This window comes from Dreissena polymorpha, chromosome 1, assembly GCF_020536995.1.
Source record: "Dreissena polymorpha isolate Duluth1 chromosome 1, UMN_Dpol_1.0, whole genome shotgun sequence".
In the NCBI taxonomy this organism is placed as follows: domain Eukaryota; kingdom Metazoa; phylum Mollusca; class Bivalvia; order Myida; family Dreissenidae; genus Dreissena; species Dreissena polymorpha.
In genome coordinates this window covers 111,171,434-111,187,810 of record NC_068355.1, presented here as the reverse complement: position 1 = coordinate 111,187,810, position 16,377 = coordinate 111,171,434, and the positions used below count along the sequence as shown (strand labels likewise).

The window sequence follows — 16,377 nt, the reverse complement described above, 5'->3', positions numbered from 1 at the left end:
CCTGATTAGCCTGTGTGGACTGCACAGGCTAATCTGGGACGACACTTGACGCACATGCATTAAGCCCAGTTTTCTCAGAACAAGACTCATATATTGTTGAACAAAAGAGCACCCCCACTTGACCGAGATTAACACTAGTGTTGGAAACAGTTGACACAGATTAAAACTTGTCCAACATATTGTTGAGATAACCATTCTGATCAAGTTTAGTCAAGATTGAGTTATAGATGTGGCTTAATGTGTCATACAAGTTTTTTCAAAGATATTTCCTGGTGACCTACTTTCTGGACTTTCCTGTATTGAAAAAGGTCCAACCCTCGATTTTGCTTTTGCATATTTTGAATATAGGAATATCAGCTCAGTCTCTTTTTTACCAATTTTCTACTTAATTGTCTAAAATGATAAATTTAATATTAATATTTTAATCACTGACATGCATGCGCTACAGGTTAGTTAAAATGTACATTTTTATTTCATGCCCCTACCGGTTACAGTGCCCAAGGTGTGATCTGCAAATGGTCCAGTGCCAACACTAGTAGTTTGGCCATGATTTCGTATCCAGTCAAAGTCATCTGAGCCCTGCATGTTCACATACCCGCACAAGTCTTGAGCCTCAAAGTTGCAAGCAAGGGCAGAAGAATCAGTAGCTCCATTAGGTTGGGTTGCTTGAAAAATGTCACTGCATGGTTTCATTATATTTTTAAGTAGAAAATAGGAGAAATATTTAACTATGTTTGAATGATATGTAATATGTATATATGGGTGGAAACTTAAATGAAAGAAAAATTATATTTAAACCATATGGCATTTAAGCAAATCTAAAAGATAAAGGTAAGTTATTTTGGTTAAATAGGACTTAATTTAAAAGCTTGAAAATAGAACATTAAGAAAATAATAATTGAATTATAGGACCTTAAAATGGAAACTAGACAATAAAGGAAAATCATTTTGGTATGACATGACTTGAAGGTAGAATCTATAATGCAAGAAAAATCCTACATGCAATATATTATATCAAGTGATAAATAGAAGATATTGAATATAATCTTTGTTTAAATTACTTTTAAAGTATATAAAGTAGGTTTTCAAACTGTAATTTGTGATTTACAATCAAGTATTTTTACCCTGGCATGCCCCTGCTGTTATGCTAGTATCGTCAATGGCAATGTCTCCCTTAAAGCTGGTACCACGGACACCTTCAATCACAATCTAGAAACAAAGACAAGGAAAAACTTTTAAAGTTTCAGCACAACTAATATATAAGAAAATCAAAGGATTTGTCACAGAAATAACAACAGTGCCCTACCAGGTAAACTTTGTCAGAGTAGGGATATCCTTGAAACTGAAATTTGAAATGCGTTTTAGGAAAACTGGGATTAATACATGTGTAAAGTGTACACCTATATTAGCCTGTGAAGTCTACACAGGCTTATATTGGACTACACTGTCTGATTTTATAGTATTTTTGTTTTTAAGGGTCTCTTTTTTGCAAAAATTCAGTTCAGGTGGAAAGTGTCTTCTCTAATTCGCCCATGTGGACTGCACAGGCTAATATGGAACAAAATTTTACAAACAAGAATAAAGACCAGTTTCTCATAACAAGGCTAAAGGTATCTTTTCATGATGAGCTAGGGTAATGTACCCAAATTCCTAGAATCCATGACTTCATTTTCTGCCTGATCTTATTTTAAATAAGTATGAGCACATTCACGAGTTATCCTTGATCTCAAAGTAAAACAAATACGCACCTGAGCAGCTCCATTCCCTGTAATAGGGATCTGTCCCAGTAGCCAATTGGGACCCTGGGTTCCAGCACGCGTGAAAATAGGGGAACCGAGGTTGGCGCCCTGTTTCAGGTAGACGTTCAGAGCACGGATATCACTGCCTATCATGTTATACCAGAACGAGAAACATTGCGGTTGGTTGGTGGACAGTGTCAGGGTGGGACCAATGAGCTGGGCTTTGTCCCCGTTCAATCGTGGTGCAGAGGTTTCAATGTACACATAGTTCCCTCCTGGTTATGACAAAAAAATTATTTCTTATATTTGAGCAGTATTTATAGAAAGATGCTAGATCCAGATTGCTTTTTCCAGATTAGATTATACCAAAAATGTGATTCTTAAAATAATCATGGCAGTCTGTTGTCCCATTTATACACTAAACATTTTACCGTTCAAGTCTGGCTCTGAGAAAACTTGGCTAAATGATGTGTGTAAAGGTTTGTCCCTGATAAGCCTGTGCCGTCCACACAGGTTAATAAGGGACAATACTTTGGGTCTAGACTGAATTTATGTTTATAAGAGACTTTCTTTTAACACAGAAAATATAAAAGCAGAAAGTGTCATCCTTGATTTGACTGTGCAGACCGCACAGGCTTAGCTGGGACAACACTTAACGCACATGTATTAAGCCCAGTGTTCCCAGAATGAGGCTCGTTTCTAAGGACAACCATTGCCCTTACTTCCTGTGGTGTGATCTCCAGTTGGACCAGTCCCCAATGTGCTGGTGCTCCCTGATTTGCGGGACCAGTCAAACTGATCTGCAGACCCAGTCTGTTGTTGCCAGCCACAGAAACCTTGCTCGAATGTGCAGGTGTAGCCTGAACCACCTGTTTAAGAAATAAATGTCATTATAAACAATATTTTTTGCTTAATTGTAAAAAAAAATCCAATTGCATAACTATAATTATCTTGTTATCAATCAGAAAGCCACCAACTGTTGGCCTCTTGTGCATAGTTCAATATAATTATTCATGTAGATTATTAGCAGTGTTAGCAAAAATTTAAATCTCCACTGTATTGATAATAATCTTATGAGTTTTTGTTTTCAGTCAAGTTTTGTTTGTTCAATCAATCAGCAGTGGCAATAAAACATTGCAAAAAAAAACTAAATTGTTTAAATTATTTGCTTCTGTTCAAAATCAAGTGATTAAAACTGTACACATGATTATCACCTTTACAGCTAAAAAGTAATTTTTTTTTTTTTTAATAAATCACAAAGTACCATTTGCCAGTGTTGTTGTCCGCTGTATGGTTGGTGAAGGGGTTGTCAACTTGGTGGTGGTAGTGGGCGTTGTAGGGACCGCACTAGGGGTTACAATACCTACAGACGGCAGCGCATTCTGTGGAGTTCCTGAGAATATTGTAAATATTGTTTAAAAGATTTATTGCAACATACAGAATTTTTAAGATAAAAAATACTTATTTTAAGATTCATATCAAATTTCAGTTCATACTTTATCTCTCTGTTCTGTATACTCTGAGTGCTTTCATACATAGAAAGATCTGTTCTGATTTCTGTTGTATAAATACCAATTTTATAGAACAAAATGAAGACATAAATAAACTATTCCATGATTATATCACACAAAAGTTTACTATCCTATCAGTCTAAGAAACAAAAGGTAGCTATTCATCAGTTTATAACACAAAAGGCAATTGTGCATTCTAAGAGATAATTTTGTAAAGCTCCATGTACAGAAATCTGATTGTCATAAATGGAGCCATCACACCAAGTATGAACATTGCAACACTAGGGCTTGTGCATGTGAGTAAAGTGTTGTTTCAGATTTGCATAACTCTGCTCAAATATAAAATCATATCTTACTTGTACAGGTTGACATACTGAACACAGAGAGCTCATCAACGGCAATGTCCCCTAAGACTCCATCACCACGGATACCTTCCACAATAATCTGAAAACAATATTTAAATGAACTATTTCACGGTTTGGCAAAATAACATTTTTGTTTTCCATAAGTTTGAAAAAGTATAAATGCTTGAAAGTCAAACAACCAAAATAACTATCTTTACTAACCAAAAATTAAAAAACGTTCATGTTTGACTATTCATCCAGTGAAATAGTTAATATAATAATCTGTTTTTAACGCTTGTCATCAATAATTAAACAAAATATGCACACTTGTAACAAGGCGTTAAAAATACTCTGTTTCTTACAAAACTAGTTGTAACAAGTTTGTTTTTGCTTCCAAAGGTCTTTGGTTTGAATCCAATTAAGCGAATAAAAACATATAAACTTTTTTTCTTGCTTTTGTTATTAATAAAGACTTTTTCAAATATAACAATTGTGTTGGTTTAATCATTTATGACTTTTTTTTCAAAAATACGAAAATATGTGGACAAGTCCCATTTAATCATAAATTTAACAACTTTCTGCAAAAAGTTATTGTTCTTGAAAAACATGTTTCCCAAATAGCGTTTACAGTAGCTTGTAATCTAACCATAGTAAAATTATTCATACAGTAGAACATGATGTAAGATAGTGTTTGATAAAGTAAATAGGTAATTCATGCAAATCACAGCCTTCATTTGTGCAGGTTTTCTAAGCCATTGTAGATTGAAATGTAACTTTAAAAACTTAAAACTTTTATACTCCAAACCCAAAAATCTGTTCATAAAACACAACCCCTAGAAACAAGTTGTTATTGAACTTACAATGCAATATTTATTTTGTTTTATTGACATGCAATTTTGAGAGGATATACAATAAAGTATATTTACTGGATCAAAAAATCATGGATTTTTCTACTGTCTTACTTTGGACATTGAACATTTGATTGTTTTTGTTGAGCAGACCAACAAACATGTATACAAATTAGAGCCTGATAAAATTTGTTTAAAAGTAACCGACAAAAAATGTAATTCAAATAAAATAAAAACGACATGATAAGATTGTAATCAATAAAATAATACTAAACACTTAATTTATAGAATAAATCAACTGAATAAATAAACAAAGTGTTATAAAACTATGTAGATCTATTGTAACTAAGTATTCAAAGCTCAACAGAAAATTTCATCAACAAAATATCTCCGGTCAATTACACATTCTTGGAAAACTGGGCGTTATGTAAGTGCCTATAGATAAGCCTGCCCAGTCTGCACAGACACTTTTAACTGAATGGAATTTTGCGTTTAAAGGTTGTATCTTTAAAATCCAAAAATCAAGTCTATGTGTAGGTGGAAATTGTTGTCCTGGACAAGCCTGTGCAGACTGTGCAGGCCAATCTGGGGGGACGCTTAAAGCGCATGCATTAAGCCCAATGTACTCAGAACAGGGCTTATATTTCACTACTCTTACCGTGAAGGATGCTTTTTGAGGCGGAATAAGAGCAGTTCCCTGCTTCCAGCCCTGGTTCTGGTTCCCCCTTAGCTCCCAGATTGGGGTTTGGGTACCGTCCTGAGAGGAGACCCAGACGCGCAGGGTACCGATGGTCTGACCATACATGTTGTAAAATAATGAGAAACAGTTGACTCCATTGAGACTGGACCCGGGTGCAAAACTGTCGCTGACCAACCAGGCGTTGTCGCCTGTGACTCGGGGCACTGATGTCTCGATGTAAGCATAATAACCTGGCAGTAATATAGAGGAAATTAACAACAATGTCTCTATGTAAGCTTTTCCTTAACTCCAGGACTTTGTATTAAAAGAAATGGGGGGGGGGGCTTATTTTCAAATTGTTGTTGTTTTTGCAGAATTACTCATGAAGACATTCTTTTTAAAGACAGACAGACAAACAGAATGTTTTATTGACATAAACTTTACAGTTTTTTGTCATTCACAAATAGTAAGTCATATATCAACATACACTTATGTCAACGTTAACATAATTGCTTTTAACTAAATATAATCTAGATCGCGTAAGGTTTATCACATACATAATAATACATTTTGAGTGATTTTACACAAATAACAAAATATGCAACTGTTATAAAGAGTTTTGTTTGACTAATAAATGATTAGTCAATTTTTGAATATACAATAATAATAATACAATTCTTCACAACATTTATAATTGCCAGAGTGAAGAACTACTGCAGGCACTACACAATAGTTATTGTATTTTTTTATTATTTTGCCCTAAATGAAGTTACTGGAGTTCTGGTTAAGTAAAAAATATCAAAGTGATTTGGAGATACAATTTAAATGTTAAATTAACGAGGCCCATGTAACATACCATTTCCAGAATGGTCTGCCGTGGGACCAGTAGTGGGGGTAGCTGTGGGCCCCTTTTGCAGCTGCCAGTCAAATCTGTCCTTGGTCCGCTCCTGTCTCCAAGTGCACAGGTTGTTGTCATCAAATGTACAGACACCAGCTAGAGTACAAAATGAACATATTGCAAAATCAACCCTTGATTATCGTCATTATCATCGTCAACATCAATATTGTCATCTTCCTAATTGTCATTATCATTTTCATCTTGATTATAACCATCAACATCATTATTATTATAATAACATCATTATTATTATAATTATTGTCAGTATTTTTAGCAGCATTACTGGATGGAGATGAGCAAATGTGTTGGATTTTTTGCTAGGAACATTGAATTAGTATAATGGGATTTGAACTAGGAATCTCAATATCCCATAGCTTTGCGACCTACCACAAGTGTAACAATCATGCAACTGCTTGCGATGCAGCAAATACCCTACCTGAATAAGGGCATGCACCAGGTGTCAAGCTAAAGTCATCTATAGCAAGGTCACCATAGAAACTGTTCCCAACGATGCCTTCAAACATTATCTGGAAAGGCTTGGAGGTTGCTGGGACTGAGTAGGAGGCCACAAGCCATGCAGGGCCTTGGTTTCCTGCAGTAAACATTGATACGTGAAGGATGTTTTAATTTGTGTGGAAATATTGGTAGAGTGAATAATGGAAACAACAATAAGGCCATGGTATCAGTTCTTTAAGGTTTAAGATTTAATTTAGTTGAGTAAATATCGAGAAAGGACTTCATGTAAGCTAATAAATATCAGCGCAATACCATTATATTTACTCATCTTATAGAGCAGAAACTGTTGTTTCCATTTTAAGCATCAGTGACCTTAAATTTTTATCTGACTGGCCAACAGAAGTTGAAAGTTTTAGTGCAATAACTCACTCCAAACTCATGTTTTCCCACTATCAAGCTGTTGAGCGAAAACCATCTATCTAAATGGAATCTGACCGGTTATGGAACATTGCTAAGAAATCATGCCCAAAAAACTTTTGGAAAATGATCCAATTTAAACTTTTTCAGTAAATGAACGGACATTTTTTTGTCTGGATTTGCCCACCCAGGCGAATTAAAAGAAATTCAACACTGATATCAAACAAGCATACAGAAATCTGTTTCACTATAAAATAAAGACTTTATACAACAATCTTGAAAGTGCCACATTTTTGGGGAGAAAAGTACTTTTGTTGCAATCATTAAATACGGTTATATGTAAATTATTCATGGCCTTGTTCTAGCCAGGAACATAAACCAAATAATAACCTGATTTATTCCACACTTGTGTGTAAGTGCCTCCAATGATGGTATATACATTGAGAGTTCCCATGCTTTGCCCAAACATGCTGTACCAGAACTTAAGGCACGATGGCTGGTTGGTTCCGCTATAGATGGGACTCAGCAACTGGGCTTTCTGGCCGCGGGTTTGTGGGGCAGAGGTCTCAATGTACATGTAGTGACCTATGAAAACAACATTATCATATAGTTTTCTTGTATGACAAAATATAAATTTTAGTTTGAACAAGTAAAATTGTTGGGAAATTGTGATAAACACTACTATAGGTATAAAGGAACATAAGAAGGCAGAGCTTCTTTTTGCCTTTTAAGATATATCATTTGACCTTTGATCCACTAGATGGGATCTACTGAACAACCTCTTGATAGAAAAAAGTCCCTTACATAAATACAATAACATAGCAGCAAATGTTCATACTGCAATCACAATTATAAGATTTGATTATAGCCAACAACGGTATACTTGTATACCTCATGGGTGTAATTTCAACAATGCTCCTATGAAAAGGGGTCAAATAATTACATCAACCCTAAAGCAATATCACAGTTAAAGCCCTACATTATAGGTTGGTACCCAGCATTCATCTCAGTAAAATGCTTACCTCGCGCGGTACCCAGAGTGTGATCAGTCGAGGGTCCAGTCCCTGCAGAGGGTGTGCCCTGATCGTCCCATGTCCAATCAAACTGGTCCGCTCCGCCAGTCACTTGCGTGAACCCACATATCGTGCTCAGCTCAAAGTCACACTTTGTGGAGTTGGCAGCACCAAGGGGACTGTTGGTGGGGTTTACTGTGGAAGAAAAGGTTTCATTTTGATAAACAATTAGATATGACACAGGCTTATCTGGGACGACACTTTAGAACTTGACTAAAAAAATGTTTCAAAGAGACTTCTATGTAAAAAGAACAAAAAATTATATTAAAATAGAGTGTTGTCTCTGATAACCTGGTATGTTTGTTTTCCTTTCTAAGCAATACCTGTTAATTCTAAAGAAATTAACCCTTTCCCACTCATAAGCAAAGTGAAAATGGCTATGTGCAAACAGCATAAAACCAGAAGGGCCTGCGAGTAACTCGCAGTCTGTTCAGGTTTTATGCTGTTTGCTGCTCACCAGTACCTAGGTTTGGGAAATGAAGCCAATAAAACTTGAATCTAGTAAGAAAGGTCTTTCATTAAATTTAAGTTTCTAAGGGACTACAAACACATCAATATATGTAGCTAAGTGGTGTAGGGTTAAGCGAACCCCTGTTTGATGTCACATGCTGAATGCCTGCATTCCAGACAGACTTACCACATTAACCCATAAGACCCATTCCAATAACCAAATTTTTTCTAGAATTACAGTACATGACTGTATTTTGTCCAATCTAAACCCAAAGATAGATGTATGCGTTACAAAATCCTAATCATATTGTATATTGTCCAATCAGACATAAGACATCAAAGATAAACTGTTCTCATATCAACATCATACCTGTACAGTCACTATCTGTTATGATAATATCATCTAGTGCAATGTCTCCTTGGTCACCATTGCCTTTGGAAGCCTCAAACACAATCTGTAAATATGATTATAAAATCACATTATACCCAGTATGGCTGTATCAACTATGAGTATAGGCAAGTCTTAGAAATCTTCTAGAATGATAAGCAGACAAAGCCCTCAGATATTAACCCCGAGGCTTGTTAAACCTTAATTTGACTTTGAATTGTGTCCTCAGAACATCTTAAGTTGAGTTCGTGCTTGTGTTTTGCAAATAAAAAAATACAGCATAACATAAAGCTAGCAAAATATTCTGTTATCTATAAACCTGATCATTTAATGTCATACTCCTGCATAAAGGTCAATTTAAGATTAATATTGCCTAGCTTTATCACTAGTGTAAGCTAAACCTTGGTTATAACTGTCAATTACAATTCTCTACTATTCTGAAAATCTTTCAAATAAATTAAGGACTTATCACTCACCATATTATGAATATAATTGGGCCGCGCTCTGTGAAAAAGGGGTTTACTTCATGTGTGTAAAGTGTTGTCCCTGATTAACCTGTGCTGTCCGCATAGGCTAATCAGGGACGACACTTTCTGCTTGTATGATATTGATTGTTTCAAGAAAGTCTCTTCTTAGCAAAAATCAGGTTTAGGGGGAAAGTGTCGTCCCTAATTAGCCTGTGGAGACTGCACATGCTAATCTGGGACGACACTTAACGCACATGCATTACACCACCTTTTCACAGAGAGAGGCTTAATTAGTATTAAAAACCACAATGCTCACATTGAAGGGCCTGGTAGCAGCCACTCTCACTTGAGCCTGAATCCACTGGTTTCCTTGCGTCCCTTGTTTCAACCACAATGGGAAGAATGGCACTGTAAGGCCATACTGGACAAACATGCTGAGTCGACCCACGTTCTGCCCATACATGTGATACCAGAACGAGAGGCAACGTAGGCCTGTTCTCGACGCGATCACCTGAGGGCTTATCAGCCGTGCCCTTGAGCCGGTGTTGCCTGTGCTTGTCTCAATGTATACGTAGTATCCGGCTTGTGAAAGAGAGAAATTCACTGTACTTTAGGAAAAAAGCTGTGCTGTCGGAAAAGGGCGCTTTATGCATGTGTGCCAAGTGTTGTCTGAGATTAGCTTGTGCAGTCTGCATAGGCTAATCAGGGACAACACTCTCCGCTTAAATGGATTTTTTGTTTAAAGAAAATGTCTTCTAAACATAAATCCAATATAGCTGAAAGGTGTAATCAGTGATAAGCTTTTACTGACTGCAAAGGCTAATTTGGGACAACACTTTACACATTAAAGCCCCTTTTTACAAGAATGAGGCTCATTTTTATTGTATTATATGAAATGTTTTGCCGGTTGTTTTTTTCGTCCACCTATTATGTTATTAACGAAACAATGTGTATTTTGCATAACACAAAATATAAGTATTTTGTCTATTCAATATATTGCTGGTTGATTTTGTCCTCCAACTATATTATCTTTGGAAAAACAGCCTTGTTCTCTGTATGATTAATATTGTATTTTATATTGGTTAAAAATATATTATTGCATTTCAAATATAAAAGTGCCCTATTTTGTTCTATACATGTAATTGAATTATAAATATAATAGTATCCTATTTCAATGATAATTGCATTATAGATATAATATCATCCTAATCCTATAAGGGGGCTACCAACACAACAATATGGACAATCTTACTTCCTGATGTATGGTCACCGGTTGGTCCAGTGTTAGCCGTTGCCGTTGTTCCACGTTGTCTCGTCCAATCAAACTGGTCCCTGGAGTCCTGACTCCACCCACATAGACCGGTCTCAAAGTCGCAGTTGAATGGACCCGGCATTGCAGTGCTGAGTGTAGGGGCAGGGGTGGTTTGTACACCAGGCTGGGCATTGGAAGGGCTCACTGAAATGGCACAGCTCCCATTGAAATACTACATATTGTTTTTACTCATTACAGCTTATATTAAGCATTTTGACGTGTTTATAGCCCCTTGCAAAATTATATTAAATTAAAGACTTGTCTTTCTTGACTCAGGTTTTAAAGGTTTCATTCCCATCCCTATGACACTGATAAGCAGCAAACAGCCTAAAACCTGACGCTACGCACAGCATTTCCTGGTTTAATGCTGGGTACATACAGCCATTTTGATATTGCTTCTGAGTGGGAAAAGTTAACTCAGTTCATCTAACATGTTTGGATGTTCTGTTTACTTAATGAATGCTGTGCTTTTTTTCTGAATGTTACTTACTTACTTAATCCTCTTCGCGCCTATTATTTTCCTTGTTCTGCATTGAAACATTAAAACACTTCTTAATTCACATACACATTTAAGATTTGAACATAATACAAATAAATGAGTATTTACATTTATTTTTCTTAAACACAATTATAAGGTTACATGTTAAAAAAAGAAAACAACATTTTGCGCATAATATGATGAACACTGTGGTGAAAAACAAAAAAAGTGAAAAAAAAGATAATTACCTCCGCAGTTTGATGGGGTAAAAATGATGTCATCGATAGCAATGTCTCCTGTATAGCTCTGTCCCCGGATACCAATGAACACAACACTGTAAGGGACCCCAAGATTGGAGATAGGGGCCTGCCCTTGGAGCCAGTTTCCTCCCTGGTTACCCTTCAATGTCCAGATGGTGATGTTTGGCCGACCTGAAAGACAAATCCAGTTTAAATCATTATTTTTTATCATTCACAAAAATGATAACTTGATTGGCCCCTGTTGCAATATTGACCTAGAACAATACAGAAATTTTCACACCAAGAGCTTAGCCCAGGAAAATAAAATAGAGATGTTTACTCTTGTAAAGAGTGATTGATTAAATGATAATGGCATTGAACAAACAAATAAGCCCTTTGTGGGAAAATGGGGCTTTATGCTTGTGCGTTAAGTGTTGTCCTGGTTTAGCCTGCACAGTTTGCACAAGCTCATATGGGATAAAACTTTTGGTGTTTTTTGTTTAAAGGAAGATTCTTCAAAAATCCAATTTAGTAAAAAATTGTTGACCCTGATAATTCTTTGCAGTTTTCACAGGCTCATCTTGGGCAACAAATTATGCACATGCATTAAACCCTATTTTCCCCTAGCAAGGCTCAATTCTAGGTGCATGAAACATCGGACACCTCTGAAATCTGAGCATTCACCCTGGTTCTAAGTCTTGTGTGTTTTAAACTGTTTTCAACATCGATTTTAAGAGGTCGCCTTGGCATGGTGCGTGTTGTGTCTGCCAAGCAAGCAGGAAGTCACGGGTTCGATCCTCAATGCGGGAGTATTCTTAAGATCTCCTTCAAAGATACAAAGTTCTGGTTCTGCCCAGGACTCAATGATGTTACAATAAGTATTAATGCAATTCTGCTTAAATTAATAGGTTTATACTTAACCCATTTATGCCTAGCGTCTAGAAAAAAGGCCTTGGCAAACAGCGTAGACCCAGATGAGACGCCGCATGATGCGGCGTCTCATCAGGATCTGCGCTGTTTGCTTAAAGGAATTTCTGTAAAAATATTCTAAATATAGAAATAAATATACTAGACATCCCTAATTTTGGAAATAAATTGATCCAATTTAGAAGGATGGGAGAGTCCACTAGGCATAAATGGGTTAAGTGGATTACCTTGTGGTACAACCACTATGGCGAGGGTGTCGACCGTGGAGCCGAGCATGTGATACCAGAAACTGAGACAACGGCCCCCATTGTTTGAGGCTGGGTTGAATGACTGGCTCACCAGCCAGGCCACGTCACCAGGCTGCCGTGGAGCCGAGGTCTCAATGAACATGTACTGGCCTGGTCAAAGAGAGAAACATATTTATGAAATTCATTGCAGAGGAAGAGAATTAAACCTTGCTCTGGTAAAACAGCGCTTAGAGAATGTGTGTAAAGTGTCATCCCAGATTTACCAGTGCAGTCCGCACACGTTAATTAGTGATGGTACGTTCATCTTTAATGGTATTTTTCTTTGATAGGATGTTTCTTTTAAGAACAAAATAAGTTTAGGGGGTAAGAGTGAGTCTTAATTTGATTTATGAAAAAAAATCTGTATGGACTACAATCTTTTTAGGGATTTTTTGAAACTCTAAAAACAGATACTGATTGCATGCATACATTTAACTCTTTCAGTGCTGGAACCGAATTTTGAAGGCCTTTGCAAACAGTTTGGATCCAGATGAGACACCACAGAACGTGGTGTCTCATCAGGATTCAAACTGTTTGCTATTCTGATAATATTCTTTGAAAAAAATCAAAGAAAATGCTTATTTAAGAAATTCAGCAGACGACATTTTAGCAGATGACAAATTTCCCATCATGCAAAGGGTTAATAAATTCAGTGATAAAAATACATAGGCATAGAAATAGGACTTAGTTTACTTAAAGCATATGCATCTTAAATTTGATGTATAATATATGTAACAAGGTGGATGAGTTCACCCGACCTTGACTGTTTCCCTGCGTATGGTCACTGGTTGGGCCTGTAGTTCCAGTTGATGTAGAACCAGACTGCTGGGTCCAGTCGAAGTCATCACCAGTCTGAGTATTGGTCCATGTGCAGAGTCCATCATCAAAATCACAGTCCCCTGAAACAAGCCATTCTTGCATTAATACAAGTGTGTTAAGAGTTGTCCCAGCAGTCCGCACAGGCTAATCAAGGATGACATTCTCTGTTATGTTTCCCTAATGAGTGGAACATGCATTATGTACAAGTTTCTTAAACCTGTGGCAAAAAACAAAACTCCTACTGAGTTGTTTATTTAAGAAAATGCCATAAGCAAATGGTACATTAAACAATCATATACATGTACCATTAAATCAAATTATGGACTTCATATGTATGATTGACCAGGATTAAACACACATAATACCTGTATTTATACATATTCATTACCAAGATTGTTCATGCATCATTTACCCGGATTTCCACATGCTCCACTGCTGAAAGATACATCATCAATGGCAATGTCTCCTCTTTCGTTAGTTCCCACTATGCCTTCAAACACCACCTAAATGATTAAAACAAAATTTTGGAATTAGAAAATTCAAAGTTTAAAGAAGAATGAATGTATTTTAATTATGATTGAGATCAAGAACATACCGCAGGGAATACAACAACATCTGTCATTCAAAGATTATAGAATTTTCTATACATGTACAATGTACATTGTTTTGTTTAATTTGTTACCAGTTTGCAAACAGGCAGTATTTTGATTATAGACAAACTTTATGTCCTTTGCATACAAGTATAGACTCCATGCAGGGTGTGTTGTTGAAGTTTTCAAATCCAACTTACAAATAACCAAATAGTAAGAAGTCCTTTAAAAAACATTCATCCATTTAACAGTGATTCAGATCACTGGCAAATCTTACCATTTGACTATCTGAAACAAAAAATTAAACAAATGAACAATAACTATATTGCTAAGGCAAGATACTTTTCTGATAGAAAATAACACCTGCAAATATAACAAATACAGTAAACAATGTTTCTTCTATTTTATTGACACAATCTTATTTAAATATACAACTACAATGTTTACCTGATAGGGCTGTGTGGCTGTTCCGGCAGCAATGGAAGCTTGGCCTGCAATCCATCTGTTGCCTTGGTCACCACGCATTGTGAAGATTGCAAGCCCTTGCGAGTTTCCTGACTGTGAAAACCCATCATAGGTAAAAATATATCTGATCAATAATAGCAATACATTTAAGAGCACAAAGAAGTAAGATTAATTTTTTACTTTTTCCAACATGTTGTTTTTATATAGCATCTATAACATATTGTTTGGCATCTAAATTAATTAGCAGTTTTATTGTATACTTATCAAATTGTGTTCAAATGACACTGTTTTTAATAATATGAACACTTTGATATCAAAAGTATTTCCTAAAAATTGTGATTTATTTGGTAAAATGAAGCAATAAATAACCAGCTGACATGACATGTGAGCCTTGGATTCTAGTTTAGAAGAGACTTCCTTTAAATGAAAATTTCATTAAAGCGGAAAGTATTGTACCTGGTATGTATAAAGAGTCCTCCAATATTAGCCTGTGCTGACTGCACAGGCTAATATTGGAGGACTCTTAACATCAATGCACTAAGCCCAGTTTTCCAGAGGCTCATTTGAGCAGATAGATACCTTGGCAAACACATTAAGGATTCCGATACCACTCCCATACATGTGGTACCAAAACCTCACGCACACCGCTCCAATGTCTGTGTATGTTGGTGAAATCAATTGAGCTTTCTCTCCCTGGCGTCGGGGGAATGATGTTTCAATGTACATATAGTGACCTAACAAATAATAAAGCATCCCAATTAAAAAATTATTCTTACAAAAGCTGATGCTAATGACCCATTTTGAAGAAAAATACTGTAGATTAGAAAAAAGAATCAGCAAAAGTGCGAATAGAGAAAAAAACTTGACCCGATTTTATTATTTTGGTACTTTGCAATGGAGAAATTAGAACTTCATTTGTCGAAGAAAACATTTTGTACACAGGGGATTTGTAAAGATATTTTTAACAAATGAAATTGACAAATACAAATAAATTTAGTCATATTTTTATGCAATTGCACAATAGAAATTATAAAAATATGTTTTTTAAACCATTTTTGTAAAGATGTAAAAATGCTCATATTCCACAATTTAAAATATGTAAATGTTGACACTGAAAATGATTGTATTAATTTATAAATACACAAAAAAGGTTTTCAGTTTTTAGTCCATCATCATCAACAGTCTGTTTCATTATTTTAATAAAGAATCAGAAACAAAATATTTATTTTTTTAAACAGTGAAATACCAATTTTATCATTTATATATTATTGTGTCTAAATTTCACAAAACAGAATAAAAAATGTCAACATAATTTTTGACTCCAGAACTAACAAGATCATGCTCATGCACCAACCTTGAGGTGTGTTGTATGTGTGGTCTAAGGCCGGCCCTGTTCCGATGGTTGTAGTTCCCGCAGAATCAAACGTCCAATCAAACTGGTCAGATGTGCTCTGCGTGTAGCCACAAATGGTTGGCTGCTCAAAGCTGCACGCCCGGGCTCCAAGATTGCCAACCGCTGGGGTGTTTGTGACCCCTGGCGCGGATGTGGTGACACCTAAAGATTTGGGGTACATACATCTTTTGATAAGTGCTAGTAGCAAATAACAGATGTAGAAGTTAACCGGCTGTAGTTTAAACATACGATATTTAGGCAAGGAAAATAAGAAGACCTACTCACTAGTATTAATATTTTGAAACACAAAACATATTAAGTATCTTTTTAACAATGGAAGAACAAAATCATTTTTCAGAAATAAAAATAAACCCATAACAACTGTATATGAAACTAAAAAAAATAAAATCCCATAAGTTTGCTCACAAATAATCATAAATTGTTTCATCATAGTAGAAACTGTATACATGCATATAATGTAGAAATTCACTTGCTTACTATTGTACTACTTATGATTCTATTTATTGAGTCCATTTAATGTAGTCAAGAAGTCAACAAATATGTGTATAAGTTCAAATGAATGCAGCACACGTCTTT

At 35.8% G+C, this 16,377-nt stretch overlaps 1 protein-coding gene across 1 annotated transcript in view; it reads right to left on the bottom strand.

Moving 5' to 3' along the window:
- LOC127844445 (MAM and LDL-receptor class A domain-containing protein 1-like) overlaps positions 1–16,377 on the bottom strand; it is a 146,457-nt gene that overhangs the window by 118,476 nt on the left and 11,604 nt on the right. Inside the window, exons 14-34 of the mRNA XM_052374653.1 lie at positions 15,742–15,942; positions 14,967–15,121; positions 14,370–14,480; positions 13,745–13,835; positions 13,272–13,412; positions 12,454–12,624; positions 11,309–11,491; positions 10,523–10,726; positions 9,587–9,852; positions 8,786–8,870; positions 7,915–8,100; positions 7,283–7,477; positions 6,456–6,611; positions 5,978–6,115; positions 5,101–5,372; positions 3,607–3,694; positions 3,004–3,132; positions 2,462–2,608; positions 1,749–2,014; positions 1,125–1,209; positions 486–665 (exon numbers count right to left, since the gene is read on the bottom strand). Coding sequence (XP_052230613.1) covers positions 486–665; positions 1,125–1,209; positions 1,749–2,014; positions 2,462–2,608; positions 3,004–3,132; positions 3,607–3,694; positions 5,101–5,372; positions 5,978–6,115; positions 6,456–6,611; positions 7,283–7,477; positions 7,915–8,100; positions 8,786–8,870; positions 9,587–9,852; positions 10,523–10,726; positions 11,309–11,491; positions 12,454–12,624; positions 13,272–13,412; positions 13,745–13,835; positions 14,370–14,480; positions 14,967–15,121; positions 15,742–15,942 — 3,450 coding nt within the window. The remainder of the gene's footprint in view (positions 1–485; positions 666–1,124; positions 1,210–1,748; positions 2,015–2,461; positions 2,609–3,003; positions 3,133–3,606; positions 3,695–5,100; positions 5,373–5,977; positions 6,116–6,455; positions 6,612–7,282; positions 7,478–7,914; positions 8,101–8,785; positions 8,871–9,586; positions 9,853–10,522; positions 10,727–11,308; positions 11,492–12,453; positions 12,625–13,271; positions 13,413–13,744; positions 13,836–14,369; positions 14,481–14,966; positions 15,122–15,741; positions 15,943–16,377) is intronic.